This window comes from Notamacropus eugenii, chromosome 1, assembly GCF_028372415.1.
Source record: "Notamacropus eugenii isolate mMacEug1 chromosome 1, mMacEug1.pri_v2, whole genome shotgun sequence".
Taxonomy (NCBI): domain Eukaryota; kingdom Metazoa; phylum Chordata; class Mammalia; order Diprotodontia; family Macropodidae; genus Notamacropus; species Notamacropus eugenii.
In genome coordinates, this window is record NC_092872.1 from 522,949,115 (window position 1) to 522,964,170 (window position 15,056).

At 40.5% G+C, this 15,056-nt stretch overlaps 1 protein-coding gene across 9 annotated transcripts in view; it reads left to right on the plus strand.

Annotated features, from left to right (window-relative positions):
- Nucleotides 1-15,056, plus strand: part of OGDH (oxoglutarate dehydrogenase) — a 95,560-nt gene that overhangs the window by 55,430 nt on the left and 25,074 nt on the right. For all 9 annotated transcript variants that reach the window (XM_072633756.1, XM_072633765.1, XM_072633763.1 and 6 more), the window contains 5 exons: nt 3,714-3,829; nt 7,251-7,405; nt 8,029-8,175; nt 9,298-9,388; nt 10,525-10,704. In XM_072633756.1, coding sequence (XP_072489857.1) covers nt 3,714-3,829; nt 7,251-7,405; nt 8,029-8,175; nt 9,298-9,388; nt 10,525-10,704 — 689 coding nt within the window. The remainder of the gene's footprint in view (nt 1-3,713; nt 3,830-7,250; nt 7,406-8,028; nt 8,176-9,297; nt 9,389-10,524; nt 10,705-15,056) is intronic.

Below are 15,056 nucleotides of genomic sequence, written 5' to 3' on the forward strand. Positions count from 1 at the left end.
AGGTAGCTAGCACATGATAAAAAAGGGAAGGAGATGAGAGTAGCATGGGATATTGTCATGTTGTTTATTCATTTTTTCAGTTGTATTTGACACTTCATGATCCTATTGGGGATTTCTTAGCAAAGATACTGCAATGGTTTGCTATTTTCTTCTCTAACTCATTTTACAGATGAGGAAACTAAGGCAAACAGGGTTTAGTGACTTGCCCAGAGTCACATAGCTGGTAAGCATCTGAGGCTGGATTTGTACTGAGGAGGACAAGTCTCTAAGCCTAGTGAACTATCCACTGTGCCACCTAGCTGTGCCCCTGCTCCCTCCCAAAACTTTAGGTTGCCATCTGGGATTTTGGGATGTTTTTCTTTTTCTTGTTTTTGTTGAAGACCTGTGATTTCATGAGTCTAGGAAATTCCCCCTAAAAAAAAGCAGATCTGCAATGAGAGTTGCCTGGGGCCAGGGGAGTCTCAGTGACTTGCTTAGCTTCTAGTGTCAGAGGTGGAATTTGTTTGATTCAGAGAGCAGCTTTCTCTGTCCACCTGTATCACACACAGTGCTTCTCGACCTCATCCATATCATTAACACATGCAGTTGTTGTGGACATGTTTATACAGGTTCTGAGGTTAAGGATAATTAAGTTGACCCCTTGTGTTTTGCAAAACAGGAAGTTTTTGACATTGCTAGGATCCTCACAATGACTGTAGAACCAAAGCCTTCTGGTGAAATCACTTTGGATTTTAGAGTCCAGCAAGGTCAGAACAGAGAGGCTGCTTTAGGAGAAGCAGACTACCGTATTAAATACCAAGTTGACAAGAACTTCAAGTCCTTGTCCTTATCAGAGGACTCTGAATCTCCAGGTTTTAAGCTATAAGTAGTTTTAGGCTTCCTGTAGATGCGGTGCACACCAAGCTATGGAGAAAGATCTTTTCTTTCCTTGCTCCCTGGCCCGGGAAAAAGAAAGTGAGTGAGTGGGAGTGTGTGTGTGTCTGTCTACACACACACACACACACACACACACACACACACACACACTTTTTTTTTTTTGGAGAAAGGTGTCCAATTATTTCAACAAGGCCTGATAGGTATGATTCCTTTTGAGCCTGAGCAGTATTATTAAGGTCCAGAGTCAGGGCCAAAATTCTTGTATTTTAAGGCAGAATTCTTAATCAGATCATCTTTACTTGACAAGTGCAGTGAAAGTCTCAGTGTCCATAGCCATGACTCTTCATACTGATGCAGTGATGGCCGTGTATATGCGTGGAGGAATCAGTACCCCTAACATTCTCTCTTAATGTTAGCAGCCTGGTTCAGTTCATTCCAGGCACTAAGAGCAGTAAACGTAAGTTTCCTATCCAGGAAATTAGAAAAGTTACTTCCTTAGCTTTGTAGCCAGGTAGGTGGCAGTAGTGTGATGGAAAAGAACCTGCATGCCTAGAGGCCACTTGGAACTGGAACTGCTTTTGCCTCAGCTTTTTTTTTTTTTTGCTCTCCTGCAACTCCACTCGCCAATGCCCTGCCTTTTCTCTCTCTTTGCTGCTGTGGGAGAAGACAGCCTGCTATTCAAAATCCTGTCTCTTACAGATGTTCCTCTCCATCACCTTATCCCAAACCCCCTCCTTTTCACCGATAGTTCTCTAGCTTTGCAAGCCCCTCCCTTTCATTCCCTTGGGGCTTCAAGCTGAGTAGAATGAGGCCAACCACCAGGAGACTGTCATTCTGCCTCCCACATGTAATATATCCCCCCTGGCTCTAGTATTTCTCTGAAGAAGGAAGAAGAAAATTTCATGCCCAGAAACCCAGCAGCCCAGCTGCTCCAGAGTCACCAAAATGGAAGATAGGGCAGCCCCAGGGTAATATGCCTAAGAGTGGTATGAGCCCTACAGTGGTAACCCAGGATAGTTAAAGAGACCAAATGCCTCCTGCTATTCTGAAAGGCCATTGCTGAGCCTGCTCTCTTCCCTTTTGCTTTACTAGGGGAGTTTACCCACCAGGTCTTGCATCATACCTACCTACCGATCTGCAGGGTTGGACTGCCTCCATGAGGTATCCTTACTCCTCCTTTCAGTGCTCCCTCAGAAAAAAGGGGAATGAGGAGAATAGGTGACCTAGAGTATCTGGTTGCCCTCCATTGTTTCTGCCACCAGGGCCTTCCACAATCCTACTTTGTCTGCTGTTGGCAAGGTGAATTGTGAATTCTGTTTTTAGATTTGCCTTGAGATTTGGATGTCCCTGAGAAGCTGTGTCATAGGGCAGAATGCTTAATTTCTAGCTAGGCTTCTTTAGGACCCTCTGACAAGGATAGATCTAAATAAGTGGAATATCTAGTAAGTCTCTTAACAAATGGGAAAAATAAATAAGTGCAAAGGAACTGCTCTGGAAAAAGCAATTCTGGGGGGGGCAGTTTCCCAAGCTAGTAACTCAAAACTTGCCTTTGTGGACAAGCAGAGCAGAGTAGTGCCAAAATATCAGTTGTTTGAGGAACGTGGGCATAAGCTTTGTAGTAAAGATAGTCTTCTCATGTGCAGTCATTGCACAGATTTGCAAGTACCTTCCAAACCCATACCCACGCCCATCCAATAATGTTAGTCTCCTTTTCTCATCTTTATCTCATGGAGACTTGAGAACACACTAAGATGAAGAAGTAAGATATTCTGCAAACCCAAGAGCTCGCTTAGTAATGATCATGGAAGACGGGCCCATTTGATGAAAACCAGCGACCATTTTGTTTCAGGGTGATGATGTGAACTATGAATTTGCTCTCAGTTTTATTTTGTTCATTACCGAATCTTGACAGTCAATTCCTTTGGGAGTTTTCCTGGGAGGTTAGAGAGGGTAGAGAGAAAGTCATTTTAAAAACATTTGCTAATAGGCAGTACACCAAATTTTACATGAGGAAAGTGCCTAGTGTTACACTCAGTAAGTACTCAATAAATATTTGATTAATTGGAAAAGAAAAACACTCTGGCAATCAAGTCCATTTTGTATTTTCTGATTTGGATGTTTTAGGCTGAGCTGAGGAAAGTGGGAATTTGGGATTTGTTTCAGTTTTAGTTTTGTTTTAAAGTATTCCCCACTGCATTGTCCTGTTACTTATCTCCTTTCTTTAGGGCCAGTGGTTTCTATTCAGATTTTCTGATGCACAGCTTTAATGCCTGTTTCTTTCTGGTTGTTTTCCTATTTCATTCCTTATCCTTCCTATAACCTTTTTTGTTGTCTAACCAGAACTATTAATCCCTTGTTTTTTACTCTCTCACTTAATTGTTTTTGAACAATCTATGGCTCACTTGTTCAAAAGCCATTTGTGATCTTTCCCCTTCCACATGCATACCCCCAAATGATTTGGGGGGGCCTGGAAATGTTTGTAGATATGGGATTAAAATTGTTACAAATGGCTTCCCTACTAGGAGCATTTGTATCCCAGTCATGTATTTATTGTTTTACTAGATTGTCTCTCTTAACATTGCCCATTAATTTTTGTTCCTTGTTTTTGCTTCCCGCTGAATTTTACATTCCTGGCTCTGAATACTTTTATTACTTATTTTCATGCAAATTTGTTCCCTAATTATATGTTTGATCTGGTATGATTTTTTTTCTCATTTTTTCTCATGGGGGGAGTCCTTTCCTCCTTTCCATAAATAATTGGTTCCTATGTGGTTGTCCCATATTCTGCAAATACATCTCTCCTCTTCTGGCTTGTCCCACCCACAATAATCCTGCAGGGTTTTATGGACTGGATGAATCGGACCTCGACAAGGTCTTCCATTTGCCCACTACTACTTTCATTGGGGGAAAGGAGTCTGCCCTACCACTCCGAGAGATCATCCGCCGGCTAGAGGTAAGGGATGTATATATGATGTGTCAGCTGCAGAATCTCAAAGATAGAGTTATTCTTGGATCTCTTTTAAAAAAAAAAAAAAAGGCATGGCAACTCCTTTTGGCCCTTCATAAGTTGTAGGTAGAGTTCTGTTTTTCCTCTGTCAGCTAGTGGGGAGCACTTCATACAATAGTAGAGGCTTATTTTAAATCATAAGATCATAGATTTTTTTTTTGCTAAATATGTTATTGAGTTTATAAGAATTATTTTATAAAATGAAGAATTAAATATAAAACTATAAATGCTGAAGTATTTACCTATTGATTAAAATCATGTTTATATTATACATCCACATAATAATGTAGCAGCTCATATTTTATACATTGCTTCAAGATTTTCAAGAAACTTTGTAGACATCATCTCATTTGATCCTTACAACAGCCCTGTGAGGTAATTCTGTTATTATAATCCTCATTTTACAGATGAGGAAACTGAGGCTCCGCAAGACCAAGTGACTTAGACATAGAACTGCATTATGGTCTAGTAAATGAATGACCTTGGAGTCAGGAAGAACTGGTACTCACTCTGACCCATACTAGCTATGTGACCGTGGGCAACCCTGTGTCCTAGGCAAGCTCTCCCAAGGTTCCAAGTTACAGGCTGCAAAAATGCAGTGGAAGAAGTTTCTATACTGGGAATTCCTTAACACTAATGAATCACAGGTCTAGAGTAAAGAAGTTTGTGTCTCTGTGTGTGTGTGTGTGTGTGTGTGTGTCTATATGAGTATATGCATGTATGAGAGTGTTTGTTTTTTATAGTCATGGTGGTCCTCTTCTAACTGCTCTCTAAATCTCTTAGTATATGCTTTCTGTGTTTCAGATCTTTTATTGTAAGTTTTACTTGATTACAATGCCAGATTTTCTGTGTACTGTCTTGTGTATGCATAATATGTTCTACTCACAACTTTAAAAAATTAAAAGTAGTATTGCTACATGATTCTCTGGGTTTTGCTACATCAGCTTGAAAAGCTAAGAACCAACCCTGGAGAATGTTCTGTCGTTTTTAGATCAGGCATTGAAGCAAGGATCGGAAGAAACCAGGTGATTCAAGGCCTCTATCAAATTATTCCATTCTCATAACTAAGGATAAGAGTAACAGATCATTTCAGGAATATTTAACCTGTCAGTTCCCTTTGCACTTTGACTTATTCAATGATAGAATTCAGATTTTTTACCACCAAAATTCTCAGGAGGGCAAGAGAAACCTCGCTGTAAGTCTCTAACAAGGACACTCACACGTAAGAGGAGGATGTAAAGGATCTAAATCACTTACTTCTTGGCTAAATCTTTGAATCTTAGAGGGGCTCAATATCAAATGATAAATGCTAAGTCAATGAACTAAAAATACGCTATGCTGTAAATTACAGCTCATGTTGCTGAGCATGGGGAAAACATGAACTCTTAAGATAACTGAAGGGAGCTTTTGATAAGACTTGACAAAAATTTCCCTTCCCTTCAGGTCAGCAGTGATTCCAAGAAATCGTACTGAGGTGCTTAAAACTTAAATACTGAAGAAGTATCTTGAGTTTTGATAATCTTTGGTTTCAAGAGCTCATTTCCTCATTGCCTTACACGTACTAGGTGCTTAATAAATGCTTTTTGAATTGGATTCATTCAGCATAAATAGATCAAGGACTAGCAAAATGCTCATTTTGATCTTAAAAAGGCTCTAGAGCAGAAGAGAAAGGAGGAGAGATTGGCTTGTTTACCACTGCCTTCTCTTTCTTCATTGTCCAGCATGTTTCTGGGAAACTGGAATTGATAAAAGCTTTGAACTCCTAAGGATGACAGAAGGGCATTCCCCAGACCCCTCACAGACCCTGCAAAAGTGTCCTGAAGAAGGCATTGTGCCACCACCCTGCCCCACTCCTTCAACTATCCTTAGCATGTTTTCTCCCCTTTTCTAGTTGACATGCCTTCTGTCTTGTAAATGGGACTCCCCTCTCCATTTCCTTTCCTCACACCCTACCACTGTTATACCCAAAATGTCTGTGTGCATTTTCTGTCCCTATATCTAGAGCAGCATGTTTAATGTGTCCTGAACATTTTTTGTAGGGAGATATGGAGCACAGATTTTTAGGTTAAAGGGTATAAACAATGTTAGACGCATTAGTATGCTTAAGAGCTGTACGTATGCCTTTTATTCAGCCTGTCTGCTTTTTAAGAAGAAAAGAAATCCATAGTGATTCAATTCTGCAGCAAAGTTATGGGGAATGGTAAGTGATGAGAGGCAAGAGTATGAGCTATGAAACTGTGACATGGAGATTTAAAGATATTTAACCCAATTGGTAAAGTAACCTAAAATCTGGAGCTACTGGAAATTTATGGAGTTGGAAGTAGTGGAAGGAAGAAAATGGATACCTTAAGATCTACCTGAATAATTACATCATGTTTATTTATATGGGGAGGCAGCATGATACAGTGGAAAGAGCATTGCTTGGCTCTGGAGCCGGAGCATTTGGGTTCAAATCTCACTTCTGATACTGCCTGTCTTGAACAAATCTTGGATAAGACACTTCGCTTCCCCTAGGTCTCAGATTCCTCATGAATAAAATGAATGAAAGTTTTGGACTGGATGAGCTTTCTGGAACCTTCTAACCCTAGATCTGCAATCCTATGAATACTAAAGAAGAGAGACTGTTGAAGGTTCTCCTGGAGAGAGAGGTAGCCCAGGACTAGCGGAAATGGAGTCAGAGGACCTGGGTTTAAATCTTAGCCATGTCTGTTCACTAACTCTGACATTGGACAAGTCACTTCAACCCTCCAGGCATCAGTTTCTTCATCTGTAAAAATGAAAGGGTTGAATTTTACCATCTCTAAAGTCAGTTCCATCCCTAACCTATATTCTATAATGATCCTCTCACCATTTCTAACCAATACAACACTCTCAGTGGTTAAGTGGTTTTTTTGCCTCTTAACATTATGATGCCAAAGAAACCACCTTCTAGGGATGGAAATCCTCCTTGGAGAATTACCCAGTACATGAAGTTAACATAATCAGTTCTTACTACCATAAATGTAACTGATGAGGAAAATTTTTGGAAGATGCTAACTGTTGCATGCAAAGGGTGTTGGCATGAAAGTAGTAAGCCACAAGATAGAAATTAAAGATTCTGGCTTCCTCTTTTCACTGCCCATTTGAATCTCCCCACATTTATTTGAGCGCCTGCAGATAATATTTTGTTACCAAGTTTAGGGAAAGGGAGCTAGCCCTATCTTTGGCAATACCCCTTAGGTCACTCACTTTCTTTGTGCCAGTGAAAGGAGGATGCATGTTAGAGAGTTGACTACCATGCTTTTATCCATTGAACAATCACCATGCTGTGTCCTCAGCTACAACTCCTTTTTAAGTGCTTTGCTTTCCTTATATGTTTATAAAATAGATGGCTTATTGCCAGCACATTGGAGTGGAATTCATGTTTATCAATGACCTGGAGCAGTGCCAGTGGATCAGACAGAAATTTGAGACTCCAGGCGTCATGCAGTTCACAAATGAGGAGAAGCGCACTCTACTAGCAAGGCTGGTTCGGTCAACCAGGTATGCATGTCTGGTATAATGTCAAAGCTCCAGAGACCTGTTATAGCATATGTCCCCAAAATGCAGGCCTTTCAAGGAAATACATTTCCAACCAAATGCATATTTTAAAGCCTCACAAACCAGCTTGCAGTCATTGAGGACACAGAATCCATAACTTCACTTGAAATTATTTTTAAAAGAGTATTCCTTCAGACTTAGACTTGAATATGCTGCAGGGCAATTAATAGTTAAAATCCTACAAAAGTAGAGTTGTGTTCATGAGTTATAATTAATGACTAGAAATCTGGAGCAGTTAGTGGTGGCAAAAGACAAAAAGAAGGATGTAGAAGGGATAATACCACTTGCCTGGGTGTAAGATAGCCTGAGATAGACTCCCCCCACACCCCAGCTGTCTAGTTTCTGCATTCATCTACCACCTTACAAAGTAGAAATTCAGGCTGTCAGTGAACAGAAGTATGAAAATGTTAGGTGTGAAAGAAGAGTCACTCTTGTACTTAAGTCATCCAGCTCTGACATTCTCTATTGTTTGGATCTTATTTCTGGATAGTCAGACAATCCTCATGTGTTGATCCATACCATTCTTAAGAAGCTATCTGCAAGTTTACTGGATCCTTATCTCCCAGGTTTGAAGAATTCCTGCAGCGAAAGTGGTCATCTGAGAAACGTTTTGGCTTGGAAGGTTGTGAAGTGCTGATACCGGCCCTGAAGACTATAATTGACAAGTCAAGTGAAAATGGAGTGGATTATGTGATCATGGGAATGCCACACAGGTAAAAACAGAAAGAATACTGTTGGGCCAGGTGGGCTCTTCATAAGACAAGTCTGTCCTATTTAAAGATACCTGTGATGGGAGTAAAAAGGTGTGAATGGTATCTGTCATTCTACTTGTGTGGGAAAATAGCAAGTCTCTTTTTGTTAACATTAACTATTGGTAAAAGTAACAGAAACCTTAAAATCTGTTTTTTTAAAAAATCACCATTTAGTTTTCAAGTCCATTCTTTGTTCCTCATTATCATTGATTGGGTGGTGAATGACCCAGCACCTCATAAAATAAGGGTCCTTTTCTGTTTTAATTTTCATTACAGGACTACCATTTTGTGCTTACAGTAAAATGCCCAAAGTAGAAGATCCTCTTGTCTTACTTACTTGCTTACTTGGTTACTTACTTACTTACTTACTTACTTGGAACACCCAGCATCCTTGTTCAAAATGCCCCCTTCTCAGTTTGAAAGTTATTATAATAGTATACTGCTGATTTTGCATAGCATTGAGTTAGAGTAAGAGCCACTCCTATCAGGACTTGTATTAAGGATACTCCTGTGCAGAACAATTCCCAGGTTCCTGGGATTAGGACTCTGGAATTCAAAGGTCCAGAGCTTTCCCAAGGTCACTAGTGGCAGAGCCAACATTTGGCTAAGCCAGCTGACTCTCAATTCCACCGTACCATAAAGATTGAGATTAGTAGTTAATATCTCCCTGGAGTTGAGTTTGGTGTATTCATGAATTATAGGGGATGGCCAGAAACCATCAGGAACCATTTTGGGGCGGACAAAAAAAAAGAATGTAGAGAATAATACCTGGAGTGAATTGTAGAAAACCACAGCCAGAGATAGGTCTCTTGGTATTCATCCCTGAACAAAATAGAAATTTGGGCTGCCAGAAGACAGTGACTTGATGCTCTGTCAGCCCACCAATAGCCCCCCCATAATAAATGCCTGCACCATAAGAGAGGAGTGGTTATGTGCCATGAGTGGTCAGTGGGGGCAGAAAGAAGAGGACAAGAACTGCAGGTTGACAAGAGGTTGAATGTAAGAGTGGCTTTTGTCACTAGACTCAGGAACTGCTGTCAGTTTAGGTCTGCTGATCTCACCTTGTTTGTGTGTGTGACACAGAGGGCGCCTGAATGTGCTTGCAAATGTGATCAGGAAGGAACTGGAGCAGATTTTCTGTCAATTTGATTCAAAATTGGAGGCGGCTGATGAGGTGAGTCACTTGTCCTGCTTTCACTGGAGCTTGGCATCCACTAAACTTGATAGCTCTCACTTCTGAGGACCACTGCAGAGGTTTCTTGGGGCCTGGTTTGTGGAGTTAACTCCTGTCTAGTGAGGCTGAGTCACCAGTTTGTTTAGTTTGCTAAGGTTTCCCTAGAGGAAAGTGCATGAAGTATTCTGGTTTGCTGATAGTGAACATGGTTTAGTTTTGAAATACCCACCTTTGCTTGGGACTGGTTTGGCCAGTCTTGCATCATATCTGTTAACCTATCACTGATGATGAGCTCCTGCAGACCAGGATAGCTTTGGTGATGTTAGAGAATAAAAATGACAACAGCAAAGGACCTTCCCTCAGGGCAAAGTAGCAGAATGATAAACTGGGCTAGATTACCAGGTTAAGCACCTTGATATGCTGCTCTTCATGCCAAGAGCACAGATTGCTAGCCTTGGAGCCAGATCTTTAGGCTTTGGTCTGAAGCAGTGGTGTGAGACTCAAATAGAAACAGATTCCTGAGAAAACCATAAATTAACATTTGTATTGTATTATATTTTTATTATTTTTTTTTATTAAACATTTTTCACCATGTTCAGTTATGTCCCAGTTCTTCATGTTACCCCATTTTGGGGTTTTCTTGACAAAGATATTGGAGTGGTTTACCATTTCCTGCAGATCATCTTACAGGTGAGGAATAGAGGTAAACAGGGTTAACTGATTTACTCAAGGTCAGGTGTCTGAGGCTGGATTTGAACTTAGGAAGATGAGTCTTCCTGATTTCCAAGTTCAGTGCTCTGTCCACTGTGCCACCTAACTGCCCCCAGTATTTCCCAACTATGTTTTAATCTGATTCAGCTGTACTCGCCAAGACTATGAGTTTGATACCTCCGATATGAAGGACCTGTATTCTAGAGTGACAGGGGGAAGTTTTCCATTCTCAACTTGCCTAACACATGCTAGTTAAAGAGTGTTCCTTGGCAAAATATTTTGCCTCAGTTTCTCATTTTTGGAGACTGTGAGTGAAAAAAGGGTCTTAGAATAGCTACTTTCTGGACACTAAAACAATTTTACCTTTCCAGCAGCAAAAATATGACCTTGTTCTGCCAAATATGTTGACATATTGATGTATCTAGGGTTCTGGAGATGTGAAGTATCACTTGGGCATGTATCATCGGAGGATTAACCGAGTAACGGACAGAAACATCACGCTGTCACTGGTGGCAAATCCTTCTCACCTAGAGGCTGCTGACCCAGTGGTTATGGGAAAAACCAAAGCTGAGCAGTTTTATTGTGGGGATACTGAAGGAAAGAAGGTAATGTTCCGCCGAGGATGATAACTGTGAATATGATTGACAGAACCACATAGTCAGGCTCAGGGTGCTACCACCTCCATGTATCATAGAACATGAAACTCTGTAGGTGATGTTTTTTTCTCCTTAGAACTGACTTGAAGTTTGTCAAGCATATCTGAGCACTTAAAAATTTTTGAATAGCAGGTATTCCCAGACTCCAGCCAAAATTCTGTGAGAATAACCATCCCAATATTAGCTGGTTCATCTCAAAATGATAGTGCTCCAGAAATGCATTGTTTCTCTTCTCTTTCGTACCCCTGTAGGGAAAACAACATGTAGCACTTTAAAGTCTGCAGTATTCTTTACTTAATCTGAGCTTCATCACAACTCTTTAATGTAGATACTACAGGTATCACATCTATATTTTACAGGTGGGGAAGGCAAGACTCAGAGAGGAAGACTCATTCATATGTGTACACATACTCCACCTCCCCCTCTTTTCTCTCCCTTTCTCTAGTCTGTGTCTTCTTTTCTCTTTCCCTTTCTTTCTTCCTCTACTTTCCCTTCTCTCCTTACACACACATCCATGACTAATAGGCTCTTTTACTGAAAGAAGAAAACTCAAAGTTAATAGCAGCTAATGGAGCTTGACACAGAAATAAAAAGGCATTCAGGCCTATTGTGTAAGAAGAGAATATTATTTTCTCATTATGAATAAAAGAAGTATCAGTTTGTGCTAGGCCTTGAAGAAAGAACAGGATTTTTATAGTTGGAGAAGAAAGGACTTTGCAGGGGAAAGAATGGAAAGACCATGAACAGAGCTGATGTGTAGTCAGGACAGCAAGGAAGCCAGGCGACAAAAAAACAAGGCTCACTTTAGGAAGCAGGAGATAAGATGAGTCTGAGAAGGTGAACTCAGCTTATAAAGAACCTCAGATGCCACATTAAAGATCTGAGACTTTACCTGACAGTTCATAGGAAGCTATTGTAGGTTCTTAGGATTCATTTATTCAACAAATATTTGACTGTCTACCTTGTTCAATGCTCAGTGCATAGCAGTATCAACGTATAAAGCCAGTAAAACATGGACACAGAGCTAGTAAGTTCACACTATATCAAAGGTAGAATTTGAACCCAGGCCCTTGTCTCCAAAGCCACTAATGTCTACCATACAATACCACAACCTTAGTAACTGTGTCACCTTGGGCAAGTCATTTAACTTTCCTAGGTCTCAGTTTCCTTATCTCTAAAGAAGGAGTTCCAGCTTTAGGGCTATGGTCCTGCATGTGCTCTCAGCCACTGGGGAGTTTACAATCTAGTGACTGGTGAGTGAAACAATAGAAGTGGTTTTTAAAAGCTTAATTGGACAATGACATATGACTGGAGTTTTTGAGGCTGGTTAGAAGGCTATTAGAGTATTTTGTAACTAATGAGGGCCTGGAAACCGGGTGGTAACAGTAGATATAAAGAGGACAGGAGATGCTTAAGAGACTTTGCAAAAGAGGAATCACTAAGTTAAAGGCTCGAAAGAAAGGGAAGGATAAGAAGTTATAGCTCAGCCACTAACTAAGGTCATAGGATTTGGAGGTAGAAGGCTACTTTAGAGATCATCTAGTCCAACATCTGCATTTTACAGATGAAGAAATCAAGGCCCAGAAAAGTGAGCTTAGCTGAGCTACAAACTCAGGTCATCTGACACCAAATCCAGCAGTTTTTGCTCTATACCATGCTCCCTCTTCAGACTTAGAGATTAGTAATGCAGGAATCAGTAAACAACATTTATTTAGGCACCTACAATGTCCCAGGTGCTGAGAAAAATGAAATCCTCATAGTATGAATGAAAATGAAAACCTCATAGAGTGCTTTGTCTGGGGAGTTGTAAAATGTTGACAAGGAAGAACATAGGATATATACAAATCATTTCACAAGTCACAGAAGAGAAAAGCTAATGATGAGAGAACAGTAGAAGGTAATATGTAAAGGCTAGTACCATTTAAATGAATGAGAGAGGGAAATGAAGCTAGAACAGGCATGCTGGCTGTAGGACATCCAAGTGTAGTTCTCCCAAAGTAAAGAAAGGCTCTAAGCCACCACTTTAGAACACAGCTACCACAGGGGCTTTTCTTGGGGCCTGTCTAGTCCTTCTGAAAGGAGATAAGTTCTGGTCTCTCTTGTCACTTCCTCTTTGGCCAGAGAATTTCCTCTGGCCTTTTAGTTCCTTGGCATATTGACTACAAGATACTCTGCCCATCATGTTTGGAGCTGAGCAGTAGAGTGAGACAAGCTGTTATGTAAAATTTTCTTTGATAAAAGGAGAAAGTGATCAAGACCACCTTGTCTTTCTTAGAATCAGGAAATTCTCCTCAATCTGTTCCTGTATCCCTGAAAAACGATGAGATTGTGAGCAACACATAGTAGAAGATGAACAAAAATGATCACTTGAAAATCATCTATGTTTTCTAAACCAAAAATAAGCTGTCATTTGAAATTTGAACCCTAGCAAATGTTTTTATCTTTCGTTCAATCAGCAGGCACTTATTAAGCACCTGCTATGTACCAGACACTGGATAGAGAGAGACAAAAAGGAAACTATTGCCCATCCATCCATTTCCCCCCACAAGGAGCTTACATTTTCCTGATTTTAGTTAGAGATTTGGAGCCTGGTCAGATTATACTGAATTTTGCAGATGGAGACACACTGTTTTCTCTCTTAAGAAATTCTAGAGGACACAAGTGTAAAGTGATGCTCACTCAGAGAGGAGGTCACTATGTTGGTTTTATTCCTAGCTCTTTAATTTAGAACTAGAAGGAACCTCAAGGGTCATCTGTTCCAAACTCCTCATTTTCCAGAAGAGGAAACAGAGCTTTTGAAGTAAAGTGACTTACCAAAGTTCACAAAGGTGGAGTAAGAGGCAGAGCCAAGATCTGAGCCCGGCTCTGTGAATCCATGTCCAGCATCCTCTACTGTATAGAGGTGGATTAGGATGTGGGCTTGGGGGGAACACACCAGAAAATGACTGTTGTGCAAAAACAAAAGGCTTAAAACTTTAAAGGAAACCACCCTGGAAAGTTGGAATTTGAATCATTTATTTGACAGTAGTTGTTCTCTCTCCCTTCCTTCCATTCCCTTCTCTCTGCCACTGTCCTCTTTCCCAGCAACTTTATTCTTATCTTCCCCAGTCTTTTCAACCCCCCACCCTCCACAATTGAGTTACCTGCTCTTCCCCTTCAGGCACAGGTAGCTTCACACCCCTGTCTCACCTCCTATCCCTGCCTGCACCCCTTTTCTGGTAACTGCTGCTCTGTATCTACCAGGGAATTCAGTGGTTTTTACAGTTAGGAAATCTGAAACCTGGAATATGTCTATTACATAATGGCACCCCATACACATGAAAGATTACGTAACCTTGTACAGGATTTGTGAGTTCTGACCAAATTTAGCTCAGTGTTTATACAGCCTTGAGGCTTTTTATTATCTGAAGACATTTCTCAAATGCCAGAATGTAGCAAACACAGACACAGCTCATGCCCAGCAAACCACAATTTGGAGAACCAGTGCTAAATAAATCCTTAGAGAGTGGACAGTTACCATCAGATTTACATGTGTGGTATGTAATTACATCTTTTCATCCTGTTTATCATGTCCCTGAGACTGCAGTTACAGGCACTTACTATGTGGGGAGCCATGGTAATGACAAATGAGTTACTGATGTTTGAGCAGTGAAGCATGGCCAGAGAACCAAGAAAAGGTCACAAGGAGTAATGAGATCTAGCAGTAAGGTATTATCGGGCTCCGAGAATATTGGAAAGTGAGATTGGAGCTGAAAATGAAGTAGAAAACTGGCCTAGAAAAACTGAGCTGGGATTCTCTGGGGGAAAGAAATAGATATGAAAACTTAAAAGGTAAAAATTCAGACTAATGACCCTTTGGTAATGATTTTAATCATCTACAATTAAATACAGTTTGAGGCATCATGTCCCAAAGTCTGTGAAAGTCTCTGGAGTCAATGAAAAAGCATCAGTCACCTTCCCAAGTTAACCTTTTTTTGCGTGTGTTTGAGTGTGACACTTGTTTTTGGTTCAGACCTATGGGCCGAATCTGTGATTTTGTCAGTAGTAGTAATTCTCTTTGTGAAAACTCCCTTCAGCAGTGTAAATCAACAATTCTGTCTTAACTTATGATCTTGGAACCTGGAACACTTAAAGGTTTACATGATGTGATTATCCAGCTAGTATATATCAGAGGCAGGATTCAAACCCAGGTCTTCCTGACTCCAAGATCAGCCCTTTATCCTTACATTACACTATATTGCCTCTTGTCAACTTGGTTAACCTCTCTTGATCAAATTTGGTTCATTCTAAATTCACTGCCC